General features: G+C 32.3%; 1 protein-coding gene and 1 pseudogene across 1 annotated transcript; both read left to right on the top strand.

Moving 5' to 3' along the window:
- The first annotated feature begins 2,387 nt into the window (after positions 1-2,387).
- LOC120272375 (chaperone protein dnaJ GFA2, mitochondrial) lies at positions 2,388-9,068 on the top strand. The gene is made up of 18 exons (XM_039279198.1): positions 2,388-2,634; positions 2,729-2,807; positions 2,904-2,966; positions 3,087-3,178; positions 3,851-3,934; positions 4,036-4,074; positions 4,743-4,874; positions 5,990-6,040; positions 6,137-6,224; positions 6,305-6,369; positions 6,473-6,547; positions 7,439-7,511; positions 7,939-8,030; positions 8,113-8,184; positions 8,317-8,373; positions 8,474-8,522; positions 8,609-8,675; positions 8,778-9,068. Exons 1-18 carry the CDS (start codon positions 2,548-2,550, stop codon positions 8,872-8,874), a joined length of 1,362 nt encoding a protein of 453 aa, XP_039135132.1. The 5' UTR covers positions 2,388-2,547; the 3' UTR covers positions 8,875-9,068.
- A 4,218-nt stretch (positions 9,069-13,286) lies between these two features.
- LOC120271555 lies at positions 13,287-22,852 on the top strand (annotated as a pseudogene).
- The last annotated feature ends 504 nt before the right edge of the window (positions 22,853-23,356 follow it).

Raw genomic sequence — 23,356 nt, 5'->3', positions numbered from 1 at the left:
TGTGAGGAAGATATTCCCACGCATTAGAATACATATGCCTTGTTAGATCTATGCATGCGCTAAGAGATTAGGTATTGCTATATTTTTGGATTAGGGTTTGATTTAGCCTTTTTAGAGGAGTTCTTAATCTTAAGGCGAACATAGGAGGCTAGGGTGGAAGAGATTCCATCTTATGTTCCTAGCGTCTTAGACCTGTTGTCAAGAGATTAGGACTAGTAGTCCTCTGAATTTCCCCAGTCCAACACTAGAACACTATTGTCATCACTCAAGTCATTTTATAAGTAATTGTTAAGGAAATTCTCATACAGTAACCCACTCCTTCTAATTGCACTTAATGATCCTCAATTGTATTTTATTAATTGATTTGTAGAAGTAAAACTAAGAAACACCATAGATGTTTAGGCTATTGATTAAGCGAAAAGAAAGTAATAGGAGCCTCTCGCCGTTCCCTAAGGAATACAACCCTTGTGGCCACCCACAAGATATTACTTGACAGCCTGTGCACTTGCGGTATATACACACGTAAATCGTGCGTCAATGGTCCCTTTTCAAGAGTTGCCCTACTATGTTAACTCCATTAATATTAATATTCCTCCAGATATCAACTTCACATAAAGAAGACATCAGGAATAAGACAATCATGGCTCTTTAACATCGTTTATGATCAAGTATGCCCATTATCTTAGTTGTACTTTTATCATGAACCTATTTTTCACATAAGATCTTAATCACTTTGGCTTTTCAACATTTTTACCGACCTCACCGATAATGGAATGATCTAGGGTTGATAGTGAATCTCAGGTTGATGAGAGAAACATTTCATTATCATTCATAATTTCTCCATAAATTTGCTCTTCATTACTTAAAACCCAATAGCGCACTCTACTGATCACCCCAACTAAACAACAAATCGCAACGAACTAACAAATAGCCTAAACTGCATCGGCAAACATCGCAAATTTGGCAAACTTGGTGTTGAAGCTACGAAAGGGCCCAAATTGAATTATGGTCAGCCACTTATAATATGAAATGTGAAAAACTGAGCTCACTATAAACCCAAGCAAACTCCTTCACTTCTCCAGTCTAAATTCTCCAGTTAATCACTCAACTGGTATATTTACAACATTTCTGCTCATAAACATAAATGAAACACCAAGGAAGCCAAGATCAAGATAAAAAAAAGAATTATTTAAACTAGTTTAAACATGGGAGAAATCTAGCAGAACTAGAACCCTAAATTAATTACCAGTGATAAAATGTCGAACACCAACATTCATGAACAAAGAATTTTTAAACAAACCCCCAAATTCTTAACTTCCTGTAGAATGCAATACAAAAAAAACCAATGAGGTTTTCAATTGAAACCACAAAACTTCATTTCACTAAAAATCATTGTAATTCATAATTGTCACTTGAAGATGCATCCTTAGAAATGGCATTCATTAGACATATATGTAAAATTATATAATTTGTTATAGCAATAACAATTCAAAACAAAATGAAGAAATGGGCACAAATCAACGGCAATTATGAAAACTAACTGAGTAATTGTAAAGAAATTGCCGATCAACTAGATTACGGAGAAAAATTGAATGAATTCAAGTATAATTCAATCGAGTTTGGGAGCTAGGACATATGTTTAGAAACAAGTTATTGAATGTGAAGGAAACCAAACGTTTCATACTCATAATGAGATGCAATTCTTGATTGAATGCTAAAATATCTCCCCTTCTAAATTCTTTGCTGATGAGAATATACGGTCTATGATATTTACTTTTCACTCATTGATTTTAAAGGGTGTTTAATTTGATCATTAAATAAATCCTAAATCAAACTAAGCAATTGGTTAATACAATTGAATTATTGAAATATTACACAAAATTCAATGATTTAGATTCTTAATATTTTGTATTTAAAAGGTTTCCTTCTAAATCTGATTTAGAAGAATTTTTTATTCAATCAAACCCTATAATTCATAAAAATATATTTGAATAGAAATAGTATGTATATAAGTATATATATTACTAAAGAAAAGGAAATTAGGGGCTGATTTTTATATCTTTTAGAAGAAACCAAATGAAGTAATAAATTATATTTATGTTTTTTCTTAATTTTATTATTATTAAAGAGACTTTACATATATATAATATAATGTATATTATTTTTAAAACAAATTTTTTTATAAATTGAAGGCCGTAGCGTGGCACGGGCCTTTTACACTAGTGTTTATGGTTTCAACATATTTTATTTATACTTTCACAAATTTATTGGCAAAGGAGAAGTCCAGAAGCTTCACACGCTCGAAGAATAGCCCACGTGGTACAATCCAAATTCCCAAACTGCCCCCCCCATAAACTTAGGGAAGCATGCCCTAATTGCCCCCACAGAGCATTTTCCCGCATCCTCTCGCATTGCTCTCCACGGTTTCTCCTCGCCATCGCCTCCGCGCCGAGCTCGATCTCTCTCCTCGACCTTTAATGGTGATTTCTCTGGAAATCGTCTTGTAGTTTCACGGCCCGCGTCTCTCTGTTGTGCCATTCCTTCACGATGCGGTCCGGGAGCGCCCGCCTTGTCTACTGGCTCGCCCGGAGGTCCCTTGGATCAAAGCTTGTCCAGGAATCTCCCATCACTTCGGTGAGTCCTCTGGCCTTTGGATTCTTCATCAACTCTTCTCCTTTGGTTCAGTTGGATCTTAGAGTTGTTAGCTTTTGTCTATTCTTTGCCGCAGTTCGAGGACTCTTCGCGCCGGTTCGTATCTGGGATTTGTAGTTCTTCATCAGTTTTCGGTGAACGGAATTCAGATTCAGGTGTGTGGACTAGAACTCCAATTTGTTGGAGAGCCATTGTTCTCTTTGTGTTTTTCTTTTTGAAAATTTTCATGTGGGTGTTTACAATCTGTGTAGCGAGAAGGAGAAATTTGGATGGGGCTTTTCATGGAAACTGCTGCCCTAGCAGGTTTTTTCACGGTAGGGGCTTTCTGAATTCACACAAGTTTGAAAGCTTGGATTTTTAAGGATGCCTTAGATTAAGCAATGAAGTAAACCAGTTGGGAGTGTAGGTTTTCAAATTTTGATTTTGATATGTAGGAACACGTTCAATGCATGCTAGAGATTACTATGATGTGCTGGGAATCAGCAAGAATGCTTCGGCCTCTGAAATAAAGAAAGCTTATTATGGGGTAAGTTTTGCATGGTTCTTATTGTCCATGGTTTGAATTTGATGAATCTATCATGTAATATTGGCTTGAAATTGCATATTTCAACCGGTCTTATTTTATGGTTGAGATTGTACTTTGTTATCGGCCTTATGGATTTTAACTTTCTTTAGTTGATGGTGATGAAATTATTAAACAATATTTCCAAGTATCATAAAGATAGACACATATTATAGCATGATCTTAGATATGAATAACATAAATTTATATGAAGTGGCATACCTTCCAGCGAAGTTTTATATTCACATTTCTGAATAGAGAACTAACTGCTCTCTTTCAATCTCGCCAGAAACAAAACTCTCCATTTATGGGGGGTCTGAAGAGATGTGCGAATAGATAGTAGAGCGCACGGATCTCTCAATGGCTGTATATATAGATAGTCTAATCCATAATGCCCTATTATAATTAGGACCCAAAATATAGCCATAGTCGAATTAGGACACTAGTTGAATTAGGTATGTGTTATATTTTAAATTAATATCCATAATTAATATTACACTAATAATCCTAGTATAATTAAAAATAATTGATAATGCTTATCCACAAATTATCCAACAGAAGATTAGTGATTGGTGCTTGAAATGAGAAATATTCTTTTGCATCTTGGGTTTTATTATTGTTAATATTTTTGTCCAGCTTGCCAAAAAGCTCCATCCTGATACAAATAAAGATGATGCCGAGGCTGAGAAAAAGTTTCAGGAAGTTCAGCGTGCTTATGAGGTAAATAAATGTTTAGGATAAAGATGTGACTTGCTGCATTCATTTTTTAGGAAAACCTTGTGTTTGCATGTTAAGAATATGTTGGCATGTTCTTCTTTCAGGTTCTAAAGGATGAGGAAAAACGTTCACTTTATGATCAGGTACTGTGTTTATGCATATTTTATTCTTTAACTATTAGTATTTAATTTATGAGGTTTATGTTGTGTTGTAATATAGTTGGTGGTTGAAATCTTTTGTCATGATCATCAAGGAATAGGGATGTTTATTACTTGTTAAGACTGAAGTACGCATGATTAGTTCCTTACAAATGTCAATAACATGGGTGAAAAACGGTTATGAATGAATTTGTTGTTAGTGTCCTTTTGGCTATGTGAACACAATTTAATATGTTTTTGGGTATTAGCTCTAATCTTCAATTTTCCCCTCAAGCTAATGTTTTCAATATATGTTTGGCAATCATTCATGTCTATATATATATACATATATGTTGCTTGATGCATATATAAGTGCTTGTCCTTCCTTACTGTGGGTGATCTGATAGGTTGAACATGATGCTTACAAATGTTAATAACATGGTTTGAAAAGCGGTTATGAATGAATTTCTTGTTATTGTCCTTTTGGCTATGTGAACACAGTTTAATATGTTTTTAGGTATTAGCTCTAATCTTCATTTTTTCCCTCAAGTTAATGTTTTCAATATATGTTTGGCAATCATTCATGTTTATATATATATATATATATACATATGTATATGTTGCTTGATGCATATATAAGTGCTTGTCCTTCCTTACTGTGGGTGATCTGATAGGTTGGACATGATGCTTTCGAACAAGCTGCTTCAGGGGGTGGCCCTGGTGGTGGTCCATTTGGTGGTGGTGGTGGTGGTGGATTTGGCAATCCATTTGAAGATTTTTTTACTGGTGGTGGAGGGATGAATGATGTATGCATCTTCTTCTAAGATGTTTTACTGTTTTGGTTAATATTGACCACCTCTTTTCTATGTTAACAATTTTTATGATTATAAAACAATTTCTTATCTCCTAGTTTGCTTATAGAATTCATCTTTTATCTTTGATCTTCGTGTATTGGTTCTAGCTATTTTATGTTTTTAACTAATTCAAGAATTCTCGATCTTGAGGGTGGCTAAATATGGGTTTGATGATGTATCCTTGATATGAAAGCAAAAATTCCCTATAATACTTAAAGAGTGATAATCTTCCTGCTTAAACAAATAATTAACATCATAGAGAAAACTTATGACCTGAACATTGAAGTGGAGAACTTAGCTTTTTGTTGATGTTCTCAAGCCTAAATTGTTGAGACTTGAATTCTATTTGTAAATATTCATAACAATTAATAAAGGTTATTTAGAAACGCATCATCTGAAGCTATTTAAAATTTCAGTCCCACTATCTGCAAATTATTCTTAAAAATTTGTTTGTGGCCCTGGCATTCAAGGCTAGGAGCTTATGGACCGAGCCAATTATCATGGTTATGTTCTAAGAAGCATGGACACGTACATCGTGACACGATATGACAGGACACAGACACGATAACACAGAAATTTCTAAAATTAAGTGCACGGCTACGGCATGACATAGCTATAAAAAAATATTATATATTTATGTAAAATATTTATTATAAATATAAATCTATATAGTTTTCATGTAATATATGTCATATATTTAATTAAAGATTAATTTGGTGATCTTGTGTATGGGGAAGTAATTAGGAAATATTCATGAGTAATTTAAAAAAATCATTTACAAAGCATATGAGTGTTTGGCGATATCCACGGTGTGTCCGGGTATCCGTGTGTCCAATACGGGTACGATACGGGTACGCCAAGCTCCCCGGAGTGTCCGTGTTTCATAGGTTTTGTTGCTTGCATTTTGCGGAAGATGAAAAACTTAGATCTCTAATTTTTGTCACTTGTCACTCTATCTATGTGAAATGCTACACTTATTTTATAAAAATTTTGAAGTCTTTGTATTCTGCTTTTATACCATTTGATTAATTAGTTCTAATTTTCTGATGTGTCATGTAATTTGACAGTTCTTCAAGAACATTTTCCGAGACAGAGGATTTGGAGGACAAGATGTCAAGGTTTTTCTCTATTTTCCTTGACTAAGGATAGCCTGGTTTCCTTCCTTATCTTACTTGCTGATGTTATGATCTTCATCTAATTCATGTTGTTGGCAGGTTTCACTTGAAATATCATTCATGGAAGCAGTCCGAGGTTGCACCAAAGAAGTGAATTTTCAAACTGATGTACCCTGTGGTGCTTGTGGTATGATACATATCCTTTCATAAAGTAGGCTTGTATTTTATATTGCCCAGTTGACATTCTTTGGTCCCTTTCTTTTGCAGATGGAACTGGTGTCCCTCCCGGATCAAAACCTGAAACATGTAGGTCTTGCAGAGGTTCAGGAATGGTTAGATACTGATGGAGCTGCATTCACTATTTAATTTTCTATAAAACTAAATTATGTTTTATTTAGACAAATTAATTTCTCCTTTTTTATTATAATCTGGCAGATTTTCATGCAAAATGGACCCTTTAGGTTGCAAACAACCTGTACACAATGTGGTGGATCTGGAAAAGCTGTGAAGGTACTTAACAAGATACAGAATCTAAAGTATCTCATTGCATCTCCATGTGGATCTCTCACCATATATGAAGGATGAGTTTGGTTGAGATGTGATACATGCTATAATGCCATATATGTCTTCAAGTAAATCATTTCATTTTTTTTCGTAGAACTATTGAGAAGCTAACATAATTGTTATCTCAAATTTTGAATTTTACACGCACCCCTTGAATACTGAGAACTTTTGAACTGGTTCAACTTGGTTAAAAACGGTTAAAAACTTGAAGCTGATGCTTGTGAAGCTCAGCTATTCTTTGAAACCAATTGTTTGTATGCTAGGTGATGATAAAATATCCGTTACGTGTAGCATTAGAACATTTTCAAGAGTCCTATGCATGTTGAAGATGTAACTTTGCTAGTATTATTAAAATTATGATCAGGAAATGTGCTTGCTTGATGCTTGAATAATCATCCATTGATTTGTTATAGACATTTATAAATTCTAGCAGACTTTTTCTGGAGAATTCATTTGCCAAGTTCGTGGTATTTATGGGCACACTGTCTGGGTGAAATATTCTTGGTGGGAAAACACATCCAACTCTATCTTCATTCTGTGAATAAAATTTTCAGCATATGATTATAATATACATTTATTAACAATTTGTGATATTTTCTTTTACCAGAGTTTTAAGTAGTTATATGTAAGCAACGAAAGTAAGTTATCATTGTCCACAGTATTGTGGGTGTGATGGGAAATGACTTTGTATTGTAACTTCAATACCCTAATGTAGTTGCTCTTTGGTTTCTCCCTACATGCTCATGTTTATGTTATCACTAGGCCTGATGTTTATCTTTATGTTTGTGTCCTTTTGTAATGTCTGGTATTGCTAACTGGGTGTAATTTTGTGTATAGCACCTCTGCATATCATGCAAGGGAAAGAGAGTTGTCAGAGGAATGAAATCTATCAAGTTGGATATTGTTCCTGGTAATTGAATTTTGTTTTGACTTCATTGCTTTTCTTGAGGTAGTATTTTGGTGGTTAATGTTGTATAGTTAATCATCTTAAGGTAATGTTTCTACATCCTCAAATGAATTAATCGTGCAAATAGTTATAGGTAAACTCTGTATTCAATATTAACCTGTGAAAAAAGTTATCTTGGAACCGCTTTTTCTGTGGTAAAATTAAATAAAGTGGGTATTGGTCTATTTTTGAAATCAGCACCTTTTAGCAACACATCCTCATAATCTGCCTGGTTTTTTAAGTGCTTTTGATGAGAAATTATTGTTTTCATGATAAACAATATGTGTATGTGATCATATCCTGTGCAGATAGAGGATCATTGAAAGCTTGTTTCTTATCATGCTTTTGTATTGTGTGGTGGCATTTGCTCTTGTTTCTGTTGTCTGTTCAGGTGTGGATGATAATGAAACTATAAAAATTTATAGAAACGGTGCAGCAGACCCCGATGGTAATCAACCGGGTGATCTATATGTTACCATCAAGGTTTTTGTCCATTCTACTATTGTTCTATATTGATATTTGTAAGTTAGCCATGTGTGTGCTAAATCACATAATATCTTCATAGGTCAGGGAAGACCCTGTTTTCCGGCGGGAGAAAGCTGATATACATGTAGATGCTGTCCTTAATGTTAGTCAGGTACGGATGTGTTCCAGAAAATAAGAAAACAATTCTACTTAGTCTGTCGGTGCTTGCTAATACAAGCATTGTACTACAATGTTGGCTATAGCATGGAAAGGTTCATGTTAAAATTGTTTGGTTTTTGAGCAGGCAGTCTTGGGAGGCACCATTCAAGTTCCAACTCTCACTGGCGATGTTGTCTTGAAGGTCGGTCCACATTAGTTTCATTAAAATTAAAAATGAATGTTCCCCATTGTTGATATCTACCAACCATCAAAGGACACTAATCTTGACTTATTGTTTATAGGTTCGGCCTGGTACTCAACCTGGTCAAAAGGTCGTTTTGAAAGGAAAAGGTAAGCATACAAGACCAAGCAAAACTTTGTTATGACAACAATAAAACTGTGCGGTGACCTGTAATTGAATATTTTGATTGATCCAGGAATAAAGACAAGAAGTTCTGCATTCTACGGTGACCAATATGTTCATTTTAATGTCCATATTCCAGTGTAAGTAATTATTAGCTAGTACAATAAATTCTATCAACTGGAATTGGCTGAGAATTCAGCTTGCAGATTTTGGTGCATTTCATCTATTCCTTCATCATGCAGGAACTTGACGCAGAGGCAACGCATGCTCATCGAGGAATTTGCAAAAGAAGAGCAGGGTGAATATGACAAGGGTGCGGCGGCAGCTGGAGGATCATGATAAAGATCATGCACTAGAAAATCCAAATACCAGAGAAAAGTTAGCTAGTTATCTTTGGCCACAGGAGTTTTGTTATAACCATTAACTTTCCCATAGTAGTTACATCTACATTGGAGTCAAACTGTATCCCATTTTGTTACACATTTATTAAATGCTACACTGGATCCAATTCCAGCCTTATTTATTCTGGCTTTGTGGCTAGTTGGTTGGTGGGTGTGATCATATATAGTTTTTTTTCCCAATTTTTTTCATTTGTATTTTAGTTTTAGGTTTTTTTGAAGTTTTTTCTCTTAACTGCGGATGTTGGGTTAAGGTAATAAAATAGGGGTAGTTTTGTAATTTTAATTGAATTTAAATTTAAAAGTAAAAATTTAGAAAATGTTTTTAAGTTTTTAATAGATTTGAAAGGGTTTTTTTTTTTGGCGAAATTGAAGGAGCTGGAGGATGTGCATTTAAAATAACTAGTGTAGAGACTCGCGGCCAAATGTATTGAAAATATTTTATTTTATTTTTACTAATAATTTTTATATTTATAAATAAACGAAATATTTTTTAATAAATAAATCGTAAAAGAACATCTAATTTGTTAATAATTTGTATTATACAGTTATATAGACTGTATAATAATAAGTTGGAATAAAAATTTAAAAGCTACATACTTTATAATATTTATTTTTATATGAAAAATTACACCATAATTTTTTTTTTCTTTTATGTTTGTATCTCACAAAGGTTTTTAGAACCGGATCAGATTTTGAACTGAAAAAGGTTAGGGGTTAGGGGTCGAGAGGTTCAAATGGGTTGAACTGAGTTCAATAACTTTATTAAAAAATAAATTATATTTTAATTATAGATAATTAAAAAAATTCAAATATTTAATAATAAAAAATAAAAACCTCATTTTTAAAGTTTTAAGTAATTATGTTAGATGTTCAAGTACACTAAATAACATAAACATGAATTTGTTCAAATCTCCACAAATCAAAACATAAACATGAAAAAATTGCAAATCTATTATTATAAAGTTGGATTTTTTTTTTTTAAAAATTGCAAACCCAAGTTGATGACCAGGCAAGATCATTGGTTTACCGGTCCAACCGGTCGGGTCACCGGCTCAACTGCAGTTTTTCAAAATCCGGGTTTCTAGGGTGAACATGACCGGCTATAAGCTCGGTATTGGTTGAACCCGGTTTAATCAACCGGTCCTGTCCGGTTTATGAAAATCTTGTATCTCACTCAAGGGAGGGGCTATTTGTAATTAACTTAGTATTTTGGGTTTTGATTGCTGCACTATTTTCATATGTCAGAAAAGCAAAGTTGTACGACATTTTGAAACTATTTATGTATGTTTCTTTCCCTAATTCATTAGTCTTTTATTCTCTCATTTGATTTATACTCAATTTAATGCTATATTTAATTGTACACAATAATAAAATAAAATTATTTGTTTTGTATGTTATTTTATACTTATTAATAAATTGGCAAGTAGCTTTTGGGACTAAGAGCGTGCGAGGGATGTTGAGACATGAAGGATCTGGCAATGGGAGATGGATTCCAGTGCTCCGATGGCATGTGGAGGGTTTAAAAAGACGAAGATGACAGCTCGGGTTAAAGCCGAAGAAGAAAGCTTAATTATTCATTTTATTTTTCTTTTAAAAAAATAAAAATGTAAATAAAAAAAACAATCAAAGAAGGACAAATATCACTTAAAATAAAGGTTGGGAATGAGAGATTTTTGGAAGTTAACTTTAATATAATAAATTAACCAATCAAAGAAGGATAAATGTCACTCAAAATAAAAGTTGGGAATGGAGATATAATAATGTATACAAGTTTAAAGATCCAGGCTAACACTTCGTGTTGAATATAGTATAAATTTTGTAAAACAAACCATTGGTAATGTAATTTTTTTAAAATTAATTTCAGTATGTGAAAAATATTTTTAAAATGTGAAAGCCTGGGAAATATATTACTGGAATATATTATATTTTTATTGAAGGATGAAAATGACTTCATTTAGATACTTTGGCAAAATAAATAAAATAAATAAAATAAAATAAAATAAAATCGTAAGCTTTCTTCTTGGTTTTTATCTTCTTTGCTGCAAGAATTGAACTAATATGTCTGTCTAACATAAATATAACTATATATATATATATTCATATTTTTATTTAATGTAGAATGTTTAAGAATTTTAAATTTTAGATCAAGATTTCTTTGATTATACATAATATAAAAGGTATGAATGGTGGTTGTGCAAATTTTATTAGAGGTAGTGTGGCATTAAAAATTAAAAGTGGCTAATTTTTATGACCAAGTATTTCTTTAGGAAAAGATGGATTTGTGGTTTACTTATTTTCTTTATAAAATTAAATTTTGCAGACAATATATATTCAATAGATAGTAGTTTTACTTATTTACAGAAACTTTCATTTTATACATAATTTTATAGTTGCAGTGGAAAGAGTCAACAATTGTGGCTAATGCTTCCATTAGTGATGTTGGTAAAGCTGTCAGGATCACATCAAATCTTAAATTTCTTTTGTGACTCATGCCCTATGACTGTAACAACACATGGAATGGTGTATATTAATTCAAAAGTGGGGACCTGCAAACAACAATTCAATTGGGAAAAAAAAAACCCAATCCCAATAATTGCAATATGATCAGTGGCAGAAGCTAAGGAACCCATGCTTGGGTGTTTAACTCTGTGACTTTGAAGTGAAGAATGGAGAACTACATATATGTAGTATATAGATTGGCACATATATACACCATTTTTTTTTTCCCAAGAACATCTTCAAATCAAACATATTCAAATCAAACATATTTCAAGAGCATTACAAAGAGGAAGGTAGGATAAGAAGCACCAATATTATACAGAAGAAAAGTGAGAAAAATATTTTTTTTTTTTTAAAAAAAGAGAAAGCATTCAATAATCAAGCACATGCCATAAAATAATAACTATAGTTCAGAAAGAGTAGAATACCATATAGACATGTTATAACCAAACACATGTTCTTTTTCTTCAATAATCTGGGAAGAGAAACTTAGTATAGAAATTACTTTCTACAAAAGGATACAATACAAAACCAATAGATAAACATTCCAAGAAAATGAAACTTAGACCATATGAAAAATCAAAAGTAACAAATTTCTAAAGACATCAAATGTAGTGGATTAACAAACCATGTTAGCATCAATGGAAGCATTTTGGGTGTCCAATATAGACTGAATTTTCTCCTTCTTCATCCTCTGCATCTCCCTTAACCTGCTCTTTTATGTTTTACAACATCATCATTTGATGTTGTTTCCTCAGTCTGCATTCAGAAAAAGGCTTGTGTTATAACAATAAATTCCAAGAAAGTGAAGAAATCCATTAAGTTGAAGGAGTTCCCCTTTTTTTCTTTTTCTTTTTTTTTTCTGACTTTTAGCTTCCAATAAACTCTTTTAGTGTTACTATTTTTCAAGATATCAGTTAAACATTATTGAACTCATGAGAATACAAAACATAAGCAACTTATTCTCAAGCAAAGTTATAAGAAAGACCAGGCATATATAAATCAAAACATAGAAAACAAAGAAGAAGAAGAAGAAGAAGAAGAAGAAGAAGACAATCAATATATATTCTCATGAACATGGATGAAAACATGCATACATGTTCAACAATGTCAGAATGAAGACATGCAAGATCTTGGTTTAGAGAAAGTGGATTAAATCTCCTCCTCAGTCTTCATTCTCCTCCCTACCTTAATCCTTAGCTTGCATAAAATGAGTCTTTTGAGAAGACTTGAAATAGGTGGGACTTATCTCCCCCAAAGATCAACCCAAGAAAGACAATCCCTCGGAGAAAAAAACGGACGGCGGCGGCTGCTATGCTAAGAAATCTGATGATAAAAAGGGCAAATAGGTAATTTCACATACCTTTATAAAAAAAGGGAAATTAATTTAAGATAAATAATAATAAGAAAAAATGGAAGTCTCAGAAAAAGTTTGAGAAACAAACCAAGCATGGGGAAAACCTTGTAGTTGCCAGCATTTGGGGATAAAATCATCTGCAATAACATTGAATATAATTAAAAAAACTTTAAAAACTAAAAAAAATTAATGAAAAGCAAAGAAACAATACATGTATTTCATAATGTGAAATAAGCCCAAAACATCCAACAAAAACTAATATAAAGATAAGAGAGACAAATCTATTACCTTCCCAGGTCCACCAACAACCTCAAAGCAACAGACTTGAAAATCAAAAGTTCAAACATAAAAAAACTCAAAAATAAACCTCAGAGCCAAACAGAGAGAGTAAGAGAGATGACCTGAAAGACAAAAAGAAGAAGGAAGACTAGTGCAAGAGCTGGGAAAAAAAGCTTTGGAAGCCATGGAGGCGATGAGAAGGAGTACTTGCAGAAATGACAGGATGGGTCCTTATTGGTGTAGAGATCGATGAAGCCGGAGGCACTTGGGTGGTGGTAAAAGAAAAAATTGGCCCTAGCAAAGATCATCATCTTCACTGCTACGATCAAAGAGCACAAAGAGAGAGAGAGAGAGAGAGAGAGAGAGAGAGAGAGAGAGAGAGAGAGAGAAGCCCAAATCCCGTGCGCCCTAAAGCAAGAGGAAACCCTCTATAAATTTGTCTCCAATCCCTCGCTGCAAACCCTCTCCAACTCTCTCGGCCATCGTTGCTCATCCTCCTGAGAGGCTCTATCTTCGCCACAGCTTTCGTCTAAAGGTTCGATTTGAAACATAGCGGAACGTGCGGCTGGAGCTTGCGAGGTCATCGACAACCTTGAGAGCGTAGAGAGAGCTAGGGTTAAAGGGGCAAAAGACAAAAACAAATTCAAACCGCCCAGGTATGCTCACTCGCATTCCTAAGGTCTATCGCTGTCGGTGTCTCATTGGTCCGTTGACTAATAATGGAGACATGGAAAAGGATGCTAACCTGAACCAGCAAGAGAAGAAACCTCTTCCAATCTCGGCAGGACAAATATCCATCAAAGAAAAGCTTGAGGAATAGAGATATTTGGGGGATAGGATTAAGATTAAGTATATATGATAATAGCATCATACATATAAATACATTAAAAAATAAAAAAAATAATTTCATTACATATTGAACATGATTAGTCGTCCATTAGTACATTAAAGCACATTACATTTACATTAAATTTAAATTTATTTTAATAAGTATTAACTTTGATTTTTTATGCACATTTAGGAAAAAAATTACAGACTACATTAGCTCTTTTTTTGCCAATTCATAAATAAATTTTGATCACTTTCAGATTGTTTTCCTTCGTCCAGTCTCATCGTGGTCTTCAGCTCTTCCAAATCGTTAGTAAGTATAGCAAGTCTTTTAGATAATATTTCAATAGTATATTTTAAATTTTCTAATTCATATTTACCGTCATATTGTTCCCTCTCATTCACATCTTTAATAATAATACTATAAACATTTTGAAGATGCCTTTTAGCACATAAGGCAGCTTCATTTTCAGCTTCTCTATTTGCACATGGTTTAAATGCTTGTTGTTCATGAATTCCAAATATATCTTCAAATTTGACTTTGGCTAGAAAACATGGTTGATGATCGGGACCATATTTTTCACATTCATAGTTTGCTGATGGTAACCTTAATTTTCCAAGATCTTCTTAAGTATCACCTTAAATTGAGCAGTGATAACAACATGGCTTTCATCTTCCATTTATCTGTTTTTACTGTTATGATTTATTGAAGACAAACAAAAGTTTCTGTCAATTAATTGCATAAACAAAATGCCATAAGTAATTGCAAATGGATAGTATTTCAAGTAAAAATAATATTTAAATGCAAAAAGGATCATAATGATATGAATATTTTATTTAACATTTTTTAATAATTTATATTTTTAGTTTGAAGAAATTAGTTATCAACATTATCAAATAAAATAAGGATAATATGTATAAAATTCACCTGATCTCTCAAATGGGTGATATCCTCAAACTAGCAAGGATAAGATAAAGTCTTGGTTTTCTAGAAAAACTCTTGAATCTAAATCAACAACTAATGCTTTATTATAATGCAATGTATTCTGTCATCCTTTTATAAGCAATGGAGAGGACATATATATATATATATATATAGATATATTTTATTTCAGTTCCTCGTATAAAGATTTGAAAAAGTTAAAAAAAAAATTGATATCACCAAAATTGCTTTGCATTCAATCTGGGTCATGTATTCTCACAACTAATGCTAAGACAAAGCCTTGGTTTTCTAGGAAACTCTTAAATCTAAATCAATAACTAATACTTTGTTATAATCTAATGTGTTATGTTGTCATTTATAAGCAATGGAGGGGATAGATTTTTATTTTAGTTCCCTGTATAAGGATGTGAAAAAGTCAAAAAAATGATATCACCGAAATTGTTTTACATTCAATATGGGTTACATATTCTCACACGCCAACATATTTGATTTTGTAAGTATTGTGAAAATCAAGCTTAACTGATGTGCATTCAGTCAATCACATCAAATCATTAATAAAACAAATTAATAATTGCTAACATTGACCAACATGTATCTTGGTGATTCAAAAGATAGTGACATCACTATAAACCACACGAAGGACCATCTTTTGAAGAACCTTCCCACTATAGCATCACATGAATTCAAAATGATAAGAACATACTTTTTTTTTACCCAATCGAAGAAGGACAAATGCCACTCAAAATAATATTACTAAATTGGCAAGTAGCTTTTGGGATTGAGAGCTTGCGAGGGATTTCGGGAGGATGTAAAGGATATGGGAAATTGGAGATGGATATCAGTGCTCCCATGGCATGCGGGAGTTTAGAAAGACCGAGATGATGGCTAGGGTTAAAGCAAAAGAAGAAAGCTTAATTATTCCCTTTATTTTCATTTAAAAAAATAAAAACTGTAAAAAAAAATTAAAACAATGAAAAACAAATATCACTTAGAATAAAGGCTGGGAATGGGAGATTTTTGGGAGTTAACTTTAATATAATAAAAAAATTAATAAAAGAAGGACAAATGTCACTCAAAATAAAGATTGGGAATGGGAGATATAATAATGTATATGATAATAACATCATACATATAAATACATTATAAAATAAAAAAAACACTTTAATTACATATTGAACATGATTAGCCTTCCATTAGTACATTAAAGCACATAGCATATCAATTAAATTAAAATTTATTTTAATAAGTAGGAACATTAATTCTTTATTCACATCTAGGAAGGGAATTACGGACTGCATTAGCTCTATTTTTTTTTATCAAGTCATAAATAAATCTGTCCAGTCTCATCCTGTTCTTCAGCTCTTCCAACCCGTTAGTAACTATAGCAAGTTTTTCTGATAATATTTCATGAGTATATTTTAAATATTCTAATTCATATTTAACTTAATATAGTTTCCTTTCACTCACATCTTTAATGATAATATTATAAACATTTTGAAGATGCCTTATAACACGTATGCTGCCTTCATTTTTAGCTTCTTTTTTTGTATAGCTTTAAATCCATGCTTTTCATGAATTCTAAATTTATCTTCAAATTTAACTAAGGCTAGAAAACATAGTTAGTGATCTAGACCATGTTTTTCACATTCATTGTTTGCAAATGGTAACCATAATTTTTCCAAGATCTTTTTAAGTATGACCTTAAATTGAGCAGTGATAACAACATGGCCTTCACCTTCCATTTTATTTTATTTTTTTACTATTGTGATTTATTGAAGGTAAACAAAATTTTCTATTAATGAATTGCATAAAGAAAATGTCATAAGGAATTGCAAATAGATATTATTTGAATATGAAAGGGTCGTAATGATATATATATATATATATATATATATATATATATATATATATATATTATGTAATATTTTATAATAAGTTATGTTTTTAGATTGAAGAAATTATTTATTAACATTGTCAAATAAAAAAATATATAGTATGTGTAAAATTCACCTGATCTCTCAAATGGGTTATATCCTTTATCTGGCAATCCTATTACAAAGTTTTTGTTTTCTAGTAAAACTCTTGAATCTAAATCGATGACTAATACTTTGTTATAATGCAATGTGTTCTGTCATCTTTTTATAAGCAATGGAGAGGATAGATTTTTTATTTTGATTCCCTGTATAAGGATGTGAAAAAGTTCAAATAATGATATCACCGAAATCTCTTTGCATTTAATCTGGGTTACATATTCTCACATGCCAACATATCTGATTTTGTAAATATTGTGAAAATCAAGCTTAAGTGCATTCAGTCAATCACATCAAATCATTAATAAAACAAATTAATAAATGCTAAAAATGACTAGAATGTACCCTGGTGATTCTAAAGATAGTGACAACACTTTGACCTACACGAAGGACCATCTTTTGAAGAACCCTCCCAATATAGCATCACATGAATTCAAAATGATAAAAACATAATTTTTTTTACCCTATCGAAGAAGGACAAATGTCACTCAAAATAATATTAATAAATCAGCAAGTTTTGGGACTAAGAGCTTGTGGGATTTCAGGAGGACGTAAAGGATATGGGAAATTGGAGATGAATTCAAGTGCTCACATGGCATGAGGAGGGTTTAAAAAAACCAAGATGATGGCTAGGGTTAAAGCCAAAGAAGAAAGCTTGATTATTCCTTTTATTTTCATTTAAAAAAATAAAGAAATGTTAAAAAAAATAAATCAAAGAAGAACAAATATCACTTAGAATAAAGGCTAGGAATGGGAGATTTTTGGGAATTAACTTTAATATAATAAAAAACCCAATCAAAGAATGGGAGATATAATAATATATATGATGTTAACATCATTCATATAAATACATTAAAAAATACAAATTAATTACATATTGAACATGATTAGTCTTCCATTAGTACATTAAAGCACATAACAATTCAATTCAATAAAAATTTATTTTAATAAATATGAACGTTGATTCTTTATCCACATCCAGGAACGAAATTATGGACTACATTAGCTTCATTTTGAGCTTCGTTATTTGTATATGCTTTAAATCCATGCTGTTCATGAATTCCAAATCTATCTTCAAATTTGACTATAGTTTTGGCTAGAAAGCATGGTTGATGATTTGAACCTTGTTTTTCACATTCATAGTTTGCTGGCGGTAATCTTAATTTTTCCAAAATCTTCTTAAGTATCACTTTAAATTGAGCAGTGACAACAACATGGCCTTTGTCTTCCATTTATCATTTTTTTAATATTGTGATTTATTGAAGACAAACAAAAGTTTCTGTCAATGAATTGCATAAACAAAATGTCATAAGTAATTGCAAATGGATAGTATTTTAAGTAAAAATAATATTTAAATATGAAAAGGATCACAATGTTATGAATATTTTATGTAATATTTAATATTTTTAGATTGAAGAAATTATTTATTAACATTGTCAAATAAAAAAAATATATAGTATGTGTAAAATTCACCTGATCTCTCAAATGAGAGTTATCCTCAATCTAGCAATCATAAGACAAAGTCTTGGTTTTCTAAGAAACTCTTGAATCTAAATCAACAACTAATGTTTTGTTATAATCTAATGTGTTAAGTTATCATTTTATATGCAATGGAGGGGATAGATTTTTTATTTTGATTCCCTGTATAAGGATGTGAAAAAGTCAAAAAAATGATATCACTGAAATTGTTTTGCATTCAATCTGGGTTACATTTTCTCACATGGCAACATATTTGATTTTGTAAGTATTGTGAAAGTTAAGCTTAAGTAATGTGCATTCAGTCAATCACATCAAATCATTAATAAAACAAATTAATAAATGATAACAATGACCAACATGTATCCAGGTGATTTTAAAGATAGTGACAACACTAGGAACCACATAGAGGACCATATTTTGAAGAACCCTCCCACTATAGCATCACATGAATTCAAAATGATAACAATATAATTTTTTTTTACCCTATCGAAGAAGGGCAAATGTCACTCAAAATAATATTAATAAATCAGCAAGTAGCTTTTGGGACTGAGAGCTTGCGAGGGATTTCGGGAGGATATAAAGGATATGGGAAATTGGAGATGGATTCCAGTGCTCCCATGGCATGCGGATAGTTTAAAAAGACGGAGATGATGCCTAGTGTTAAAGACAAAAAAAAAAGCTTAATTATTCATTTTATTTTCCTTTAAAAAAAATAAATAATTAAAAAAAATCAATTATAGAAGGGCAAATGTCACTTAAAATAAAGGCTGGGAATGAGAGATTTTTGGGAGTTAACTTTAATATAAATGAAAAGACCAACCAGGAAGGAAATTATGGACTGCATTAGCTTTTTTTTAGTCTATTCATAAATAAATCTTGATTACTTTCAAATTGTCTGCTTCATCCAGTCTCAACCTTGTCTTCAGCTCTTACGACTCGTTAGTAACTATAGCAAGTCTTTTTGATAATATTTCATGAGTATATTTTAAATATTCTAATTCATATTTAACGTCATATAGTTCCCTCTCACTCACATCTTTAATGATAATATCATAAACATTTTGAAGATGTCATATAACACGTAAGAAAGCTTCATTTTTAGCTTTTTATTTGTATATGCTTTAAATCCATGTTGTTCATGAATTCCAAATCTATCTTCAAATTTGACTTCGGCTAGAAAGCATGGTTGATGATCTAGACCATATTTTTCATATTCATAGTTTGCCAGCGGTAACCTTAATTTTTCCAATATTTTCTTAAGTAGCGCCTTGAATTGAGCAGTGATAACAGTATGGCCTTAGTCTTCTATTTATCATTTTTTTGCTATTGTGATTTATTAAAGGCAAACAAAAGTGTCAGTTAATAATTATGGTTTTTGTTTAACAAAAATTTCTTTCACTACAGCTCACTTCGTCAGTTTATTCTATCTTACAACATATACTTCCCGTTTAATAATTATAGTTTTTGTTTAACATTGCGTGTTTACGTGTAACCAAATTAGTTTTCAGTTAATATGTTATATTTTAGTTTAATATTTGTTTTTTTGATTTAATATATGACATTCTCATTTAATATTATGTGTTTAGGTTCAAAAAACTGAGGGTCATTTCTATCAATGTTAGTTACCTTTATATCAAAGTTACTGAAAGTAAGTTATAAAAAAAAGGTCTTTTTGGGAATATCTAAATTTGGGAGGGTCATGTGTGTATTAAGGAAACTTCCAAGGGGATTTTGGTAATTACCATATATATATATATGATAAATTTAAAATTTTAAAATTTTAAAAATATATTTTGAATATTTTTATTCATGTAATTAAACTAAAAAAAAGTAGGCCAATTATAGTGCTCGAACTGGTTATTTCAACAAATAATTCTTGTCCATTAAATTCGGATAAAATCACTTCCAATTAGAATAAGTTACTCCCTCTATTTCTAAATACTTGTCGTTTAAGGATGTTGCACAAGAATTAAGAATAACATTAAATTATCTAAACTTTACATAAAAAACAATCAAATTACAAAACCATCTCTCTCTTTAAACCATAGATTTCTCTTGGGACTATAAATATTACTCTCTTCATTTATATAACTTAGGAAATTGAAGATAGGTAAAATTGAAAAAATAAATAAATATTGCCTTGATATTGTAAAATGACAACGATTTTGGAATAATTTTTTTTCCTAAAATGACATGTATTTTGAAATGGAGGGAGTATCCAATATGTTTTTTTGACATGATTTTTTTAAAAAATTTCTTTTATTCATGTCTAACAAAACAAAATTCCATTTTTGAAAAAACATAAATCTAACATAATTTTATTCATGCTATTCACTCGTCAAACACACTTTACATTTAATATTTCATGTAATTAGAAGGTTTATATGCCTATGAAATTTTTCCTATTAGTTTTTGAGTTTAAATTATTATTATTAGAGAAAATTATTTATTAGTCCTTACAATTTTTCAAATATCCTTTGCAGTCCCTCTGACATTTCAATATCCTCTACGGTCTTTCATTTTCAGTTTACTTTTTCTCCAGTCTCTATAGCTAACTCCGTCAGTTTATTTTATATAAAAATCTAATTTTGTTCCATTTACAAAATATACTGCCTACTTATTAAGTATATATTTCGTTTAGATTGAGTGTTTACGTGTAACCACATAAATTTTCATATAATATGTTACATTTTTGTTTAATATTTATTTTTGATATTTAATATTATTTGTTCTCATTTAAAGAAGCTCAGAAGCATTTTGGTCAACATCAGGTACGTTTCTGACAAAAAAACTGAAAATCAAACCGTTATAAATTTTTTTTTTTTTTGAGAATATATAAATACTTATAATTTTTTTATTAAGTGCGAAACTTTAAGGGGTAATATAAAAAATTTCTATTATTATTATTATTATTATATATACTTACTCTTAAAGTTATCCCCTAAAAATCTTCTCTTTCAATTGATTTCTAAGAGGACATTTGGTCATCTGGTATTGGTTGGGTGTTTTTTTTAATAAGTTTGATAAAAAGCATCACAAATACCTCTGCTTGTCCATGTTAAAGTCCGTTTCTGTTTGCCATAATTAGTCACCAGACCAATGACAACACGCCAACAATAACATTTAAGAACATCTGCGTGTGAGTGTACTGGCCATATACACCACGCGGTAATGTGTCTCGCCATAGTTTTTTATGGTTTGCACAAGTAAAAGCAGACCATCATTCGTCCGTTCATGGTCGTCCACTTTGCACTGATATGATTTGCTTGCTCAAGTGGTTTGCACTGGTCCCTCGGTTCCTGCAGCTCAGTATACCACCCCTCTAGCTCCCCATCAACCCTCTAGCCGAAGCCCTAACCCTAAATCCCCAAATCTCCTCATTCGCCTTTTTTTCCCCTGCTAGGGTTTGTTGGCGAACGAGGACGAGAAGAAGAAGAAGAAGAAGAAGAAGAAGAAGAAGAAGAAGGACAATGAGAAGGAGAAGACAAAGACAAAGCACAAGAACGAGAACCCCTACTTCAAACCTTTCTCCTCCGTTAAAGGCCGCCCGTTTTGGCCCCTCTCGAGCTTCTTCGCCTCCTCACCATCCCTCCTTCCATCCAATCCTTGCCCCCTCCTCCTTCTCCTTCCCCTTACCCTCCACAACTACCTATCTCCCCACCAACTTCACCATCCTCGCTCACCACGCTTGCCATACCCTAACCCTAAGTCTGGCTCAGTATAGCACCCCTCTAGTTCCCCATCAACCCTCTAGCCAAAACCCTAACCCTAAATCCCCAAATCTCCCCGTACTCCTTTTTTTTCCTCCCTACTAGGGTTTGTTGGTGGACGAGGACGAGAAGAAGAAGAAGAAGAAGAAGAAGAAGAAGAAGAAGAAGAAAAAGAAGGACAATGAGAAGGAGAAGACGAAGACAAAGCACATGAATGAGAACCCCCACTTCAAATTCTTCTCCTCCGTCAAAGGTAGCCGCTTTGGCCCCTCTCGAGTTTCTCCGCCTCCTCACCATCCCTCCTTCCATTCAATCATTGCCCCCTCCTCCTTCTCCTTCCCCTTACCCTCCACCACCACCTATCTCCCCACCAACTTCACCATCTTCACCTACCACGCTTGCCATACCTAACCCTAAGTCTTGGCACCAACAAATCCAAGGTATTTCTCTTCGTCTTCAAGATTGAATGTATGAAGTCCGCCGTTGATCACCTCTGGCCTCTTATTCTCCCCCATGGCGATGTCAACAAAAAGCTTATCCATGCCCTGACCCCCTGCGAGCTTGCCCATTTCAAGTTCTGAAAAGGTTGCCTCACTTTCTACCTCTACGCCGTTCACCAGCTTGCCGCCTCTGGCTTCACCCTCGCTGAAGACCTACGTTCCATCCTCGTCGCCGTCGTTGCACTCAAGGATTTCCCCGATCACATCTTCATGCTCGCTCTCCCAAGCAAAAAAAAAAAATTACTTTTCAACCCCCTCTCACCATGGTCCATTGAATTCTCCTCCTTCTAAAGCTCAGAGTTTGCCTTCTTCTTCTTCTTCTTCTTGTTCTTGTTCTTCTTCTTCAGCATGATAATTAAAAAAGGTATTTAATTTATTTATTTTGATGACTTTTCTTTATAGTCTCTACACATTGAATATATAGTTTTTGCTTTTCTTTCCTTTATCCTTTTTGTGTATCTGATTTGAGCTCCATAAAGAGAAGTATTTGATTGATTTATTATAAAACATCCTCTGTTATCTAGTCTGAATGTTGATTTTTCTCAATTGCTATAGATTTAAGTTCATTAGATTGAGTGAGGGTTATAAACCATTCTCTGTTCTTTCAGTGCTTCAGTGTTTTGTTAGACATTGTTGTCTTCATGGAATATAAATTTGTTGATCTCTTTTACTGTAAATTTTAAGTTACATTAATTTAGTAGGGGTTGTAGAACTGTAGATCATAATATGTTCTTCAATGTTTGTTTGTTCATCAAACAAATGGCTTCAATGTAATTAGAGACCATAATGCTTTTA

This window comes from Dioscorea cayenensis, chromosome 11 (genome assembly GCF_009730915.1).
Source record: "Dioscorea cayenensis subsp. rotundata cultivar TDr96_F1 chromosome 11, TDr96_F1_v2_PseudoChromosome.rev07_lg8_w22 25.fasta, whole genome shotgun sequence".
Classification (NCBI taxonomy): Eukaryota; Viridiplantae; Streptophyta; class Magnoliopsida; order Dioscoreales; family Dioscoreaceae; genus Dioscorea; species Dioscorea cayenensis.
Note: the sequence above shows the minus strand (reverse complement) of the source record. Positions and strands in the feature narration are given on the sequence as shown.

What these genes read in the sequence shown, in the direction of transcription:
- LOC120272375 (XM_039279198.1), top strand. Translation starts at nt 2,548, where the DNA reads ATGCGGTCCGGGAGCGCCCGCCTTGTCTACTGGCTCGCCCGGAGGTCC. An exon ending in GATCTGGAAAAGCTGTGAAG is followed by an intron (nt 6,548 to 7,438) that starts GTACTTAACAAG and finishes TTTTGTGTATAG; the next exon opens with CACCTCTGCATATCATGCAA. An exon ending in ATCTATATGTTACCATCAAG is followed by an intron (nt 8,031 to 8,112) that starts GTTTTTGTCCAT and finishes ATATCTTCATAG; the next exon opens with GTCAGGGAAGACCCTGTTTT.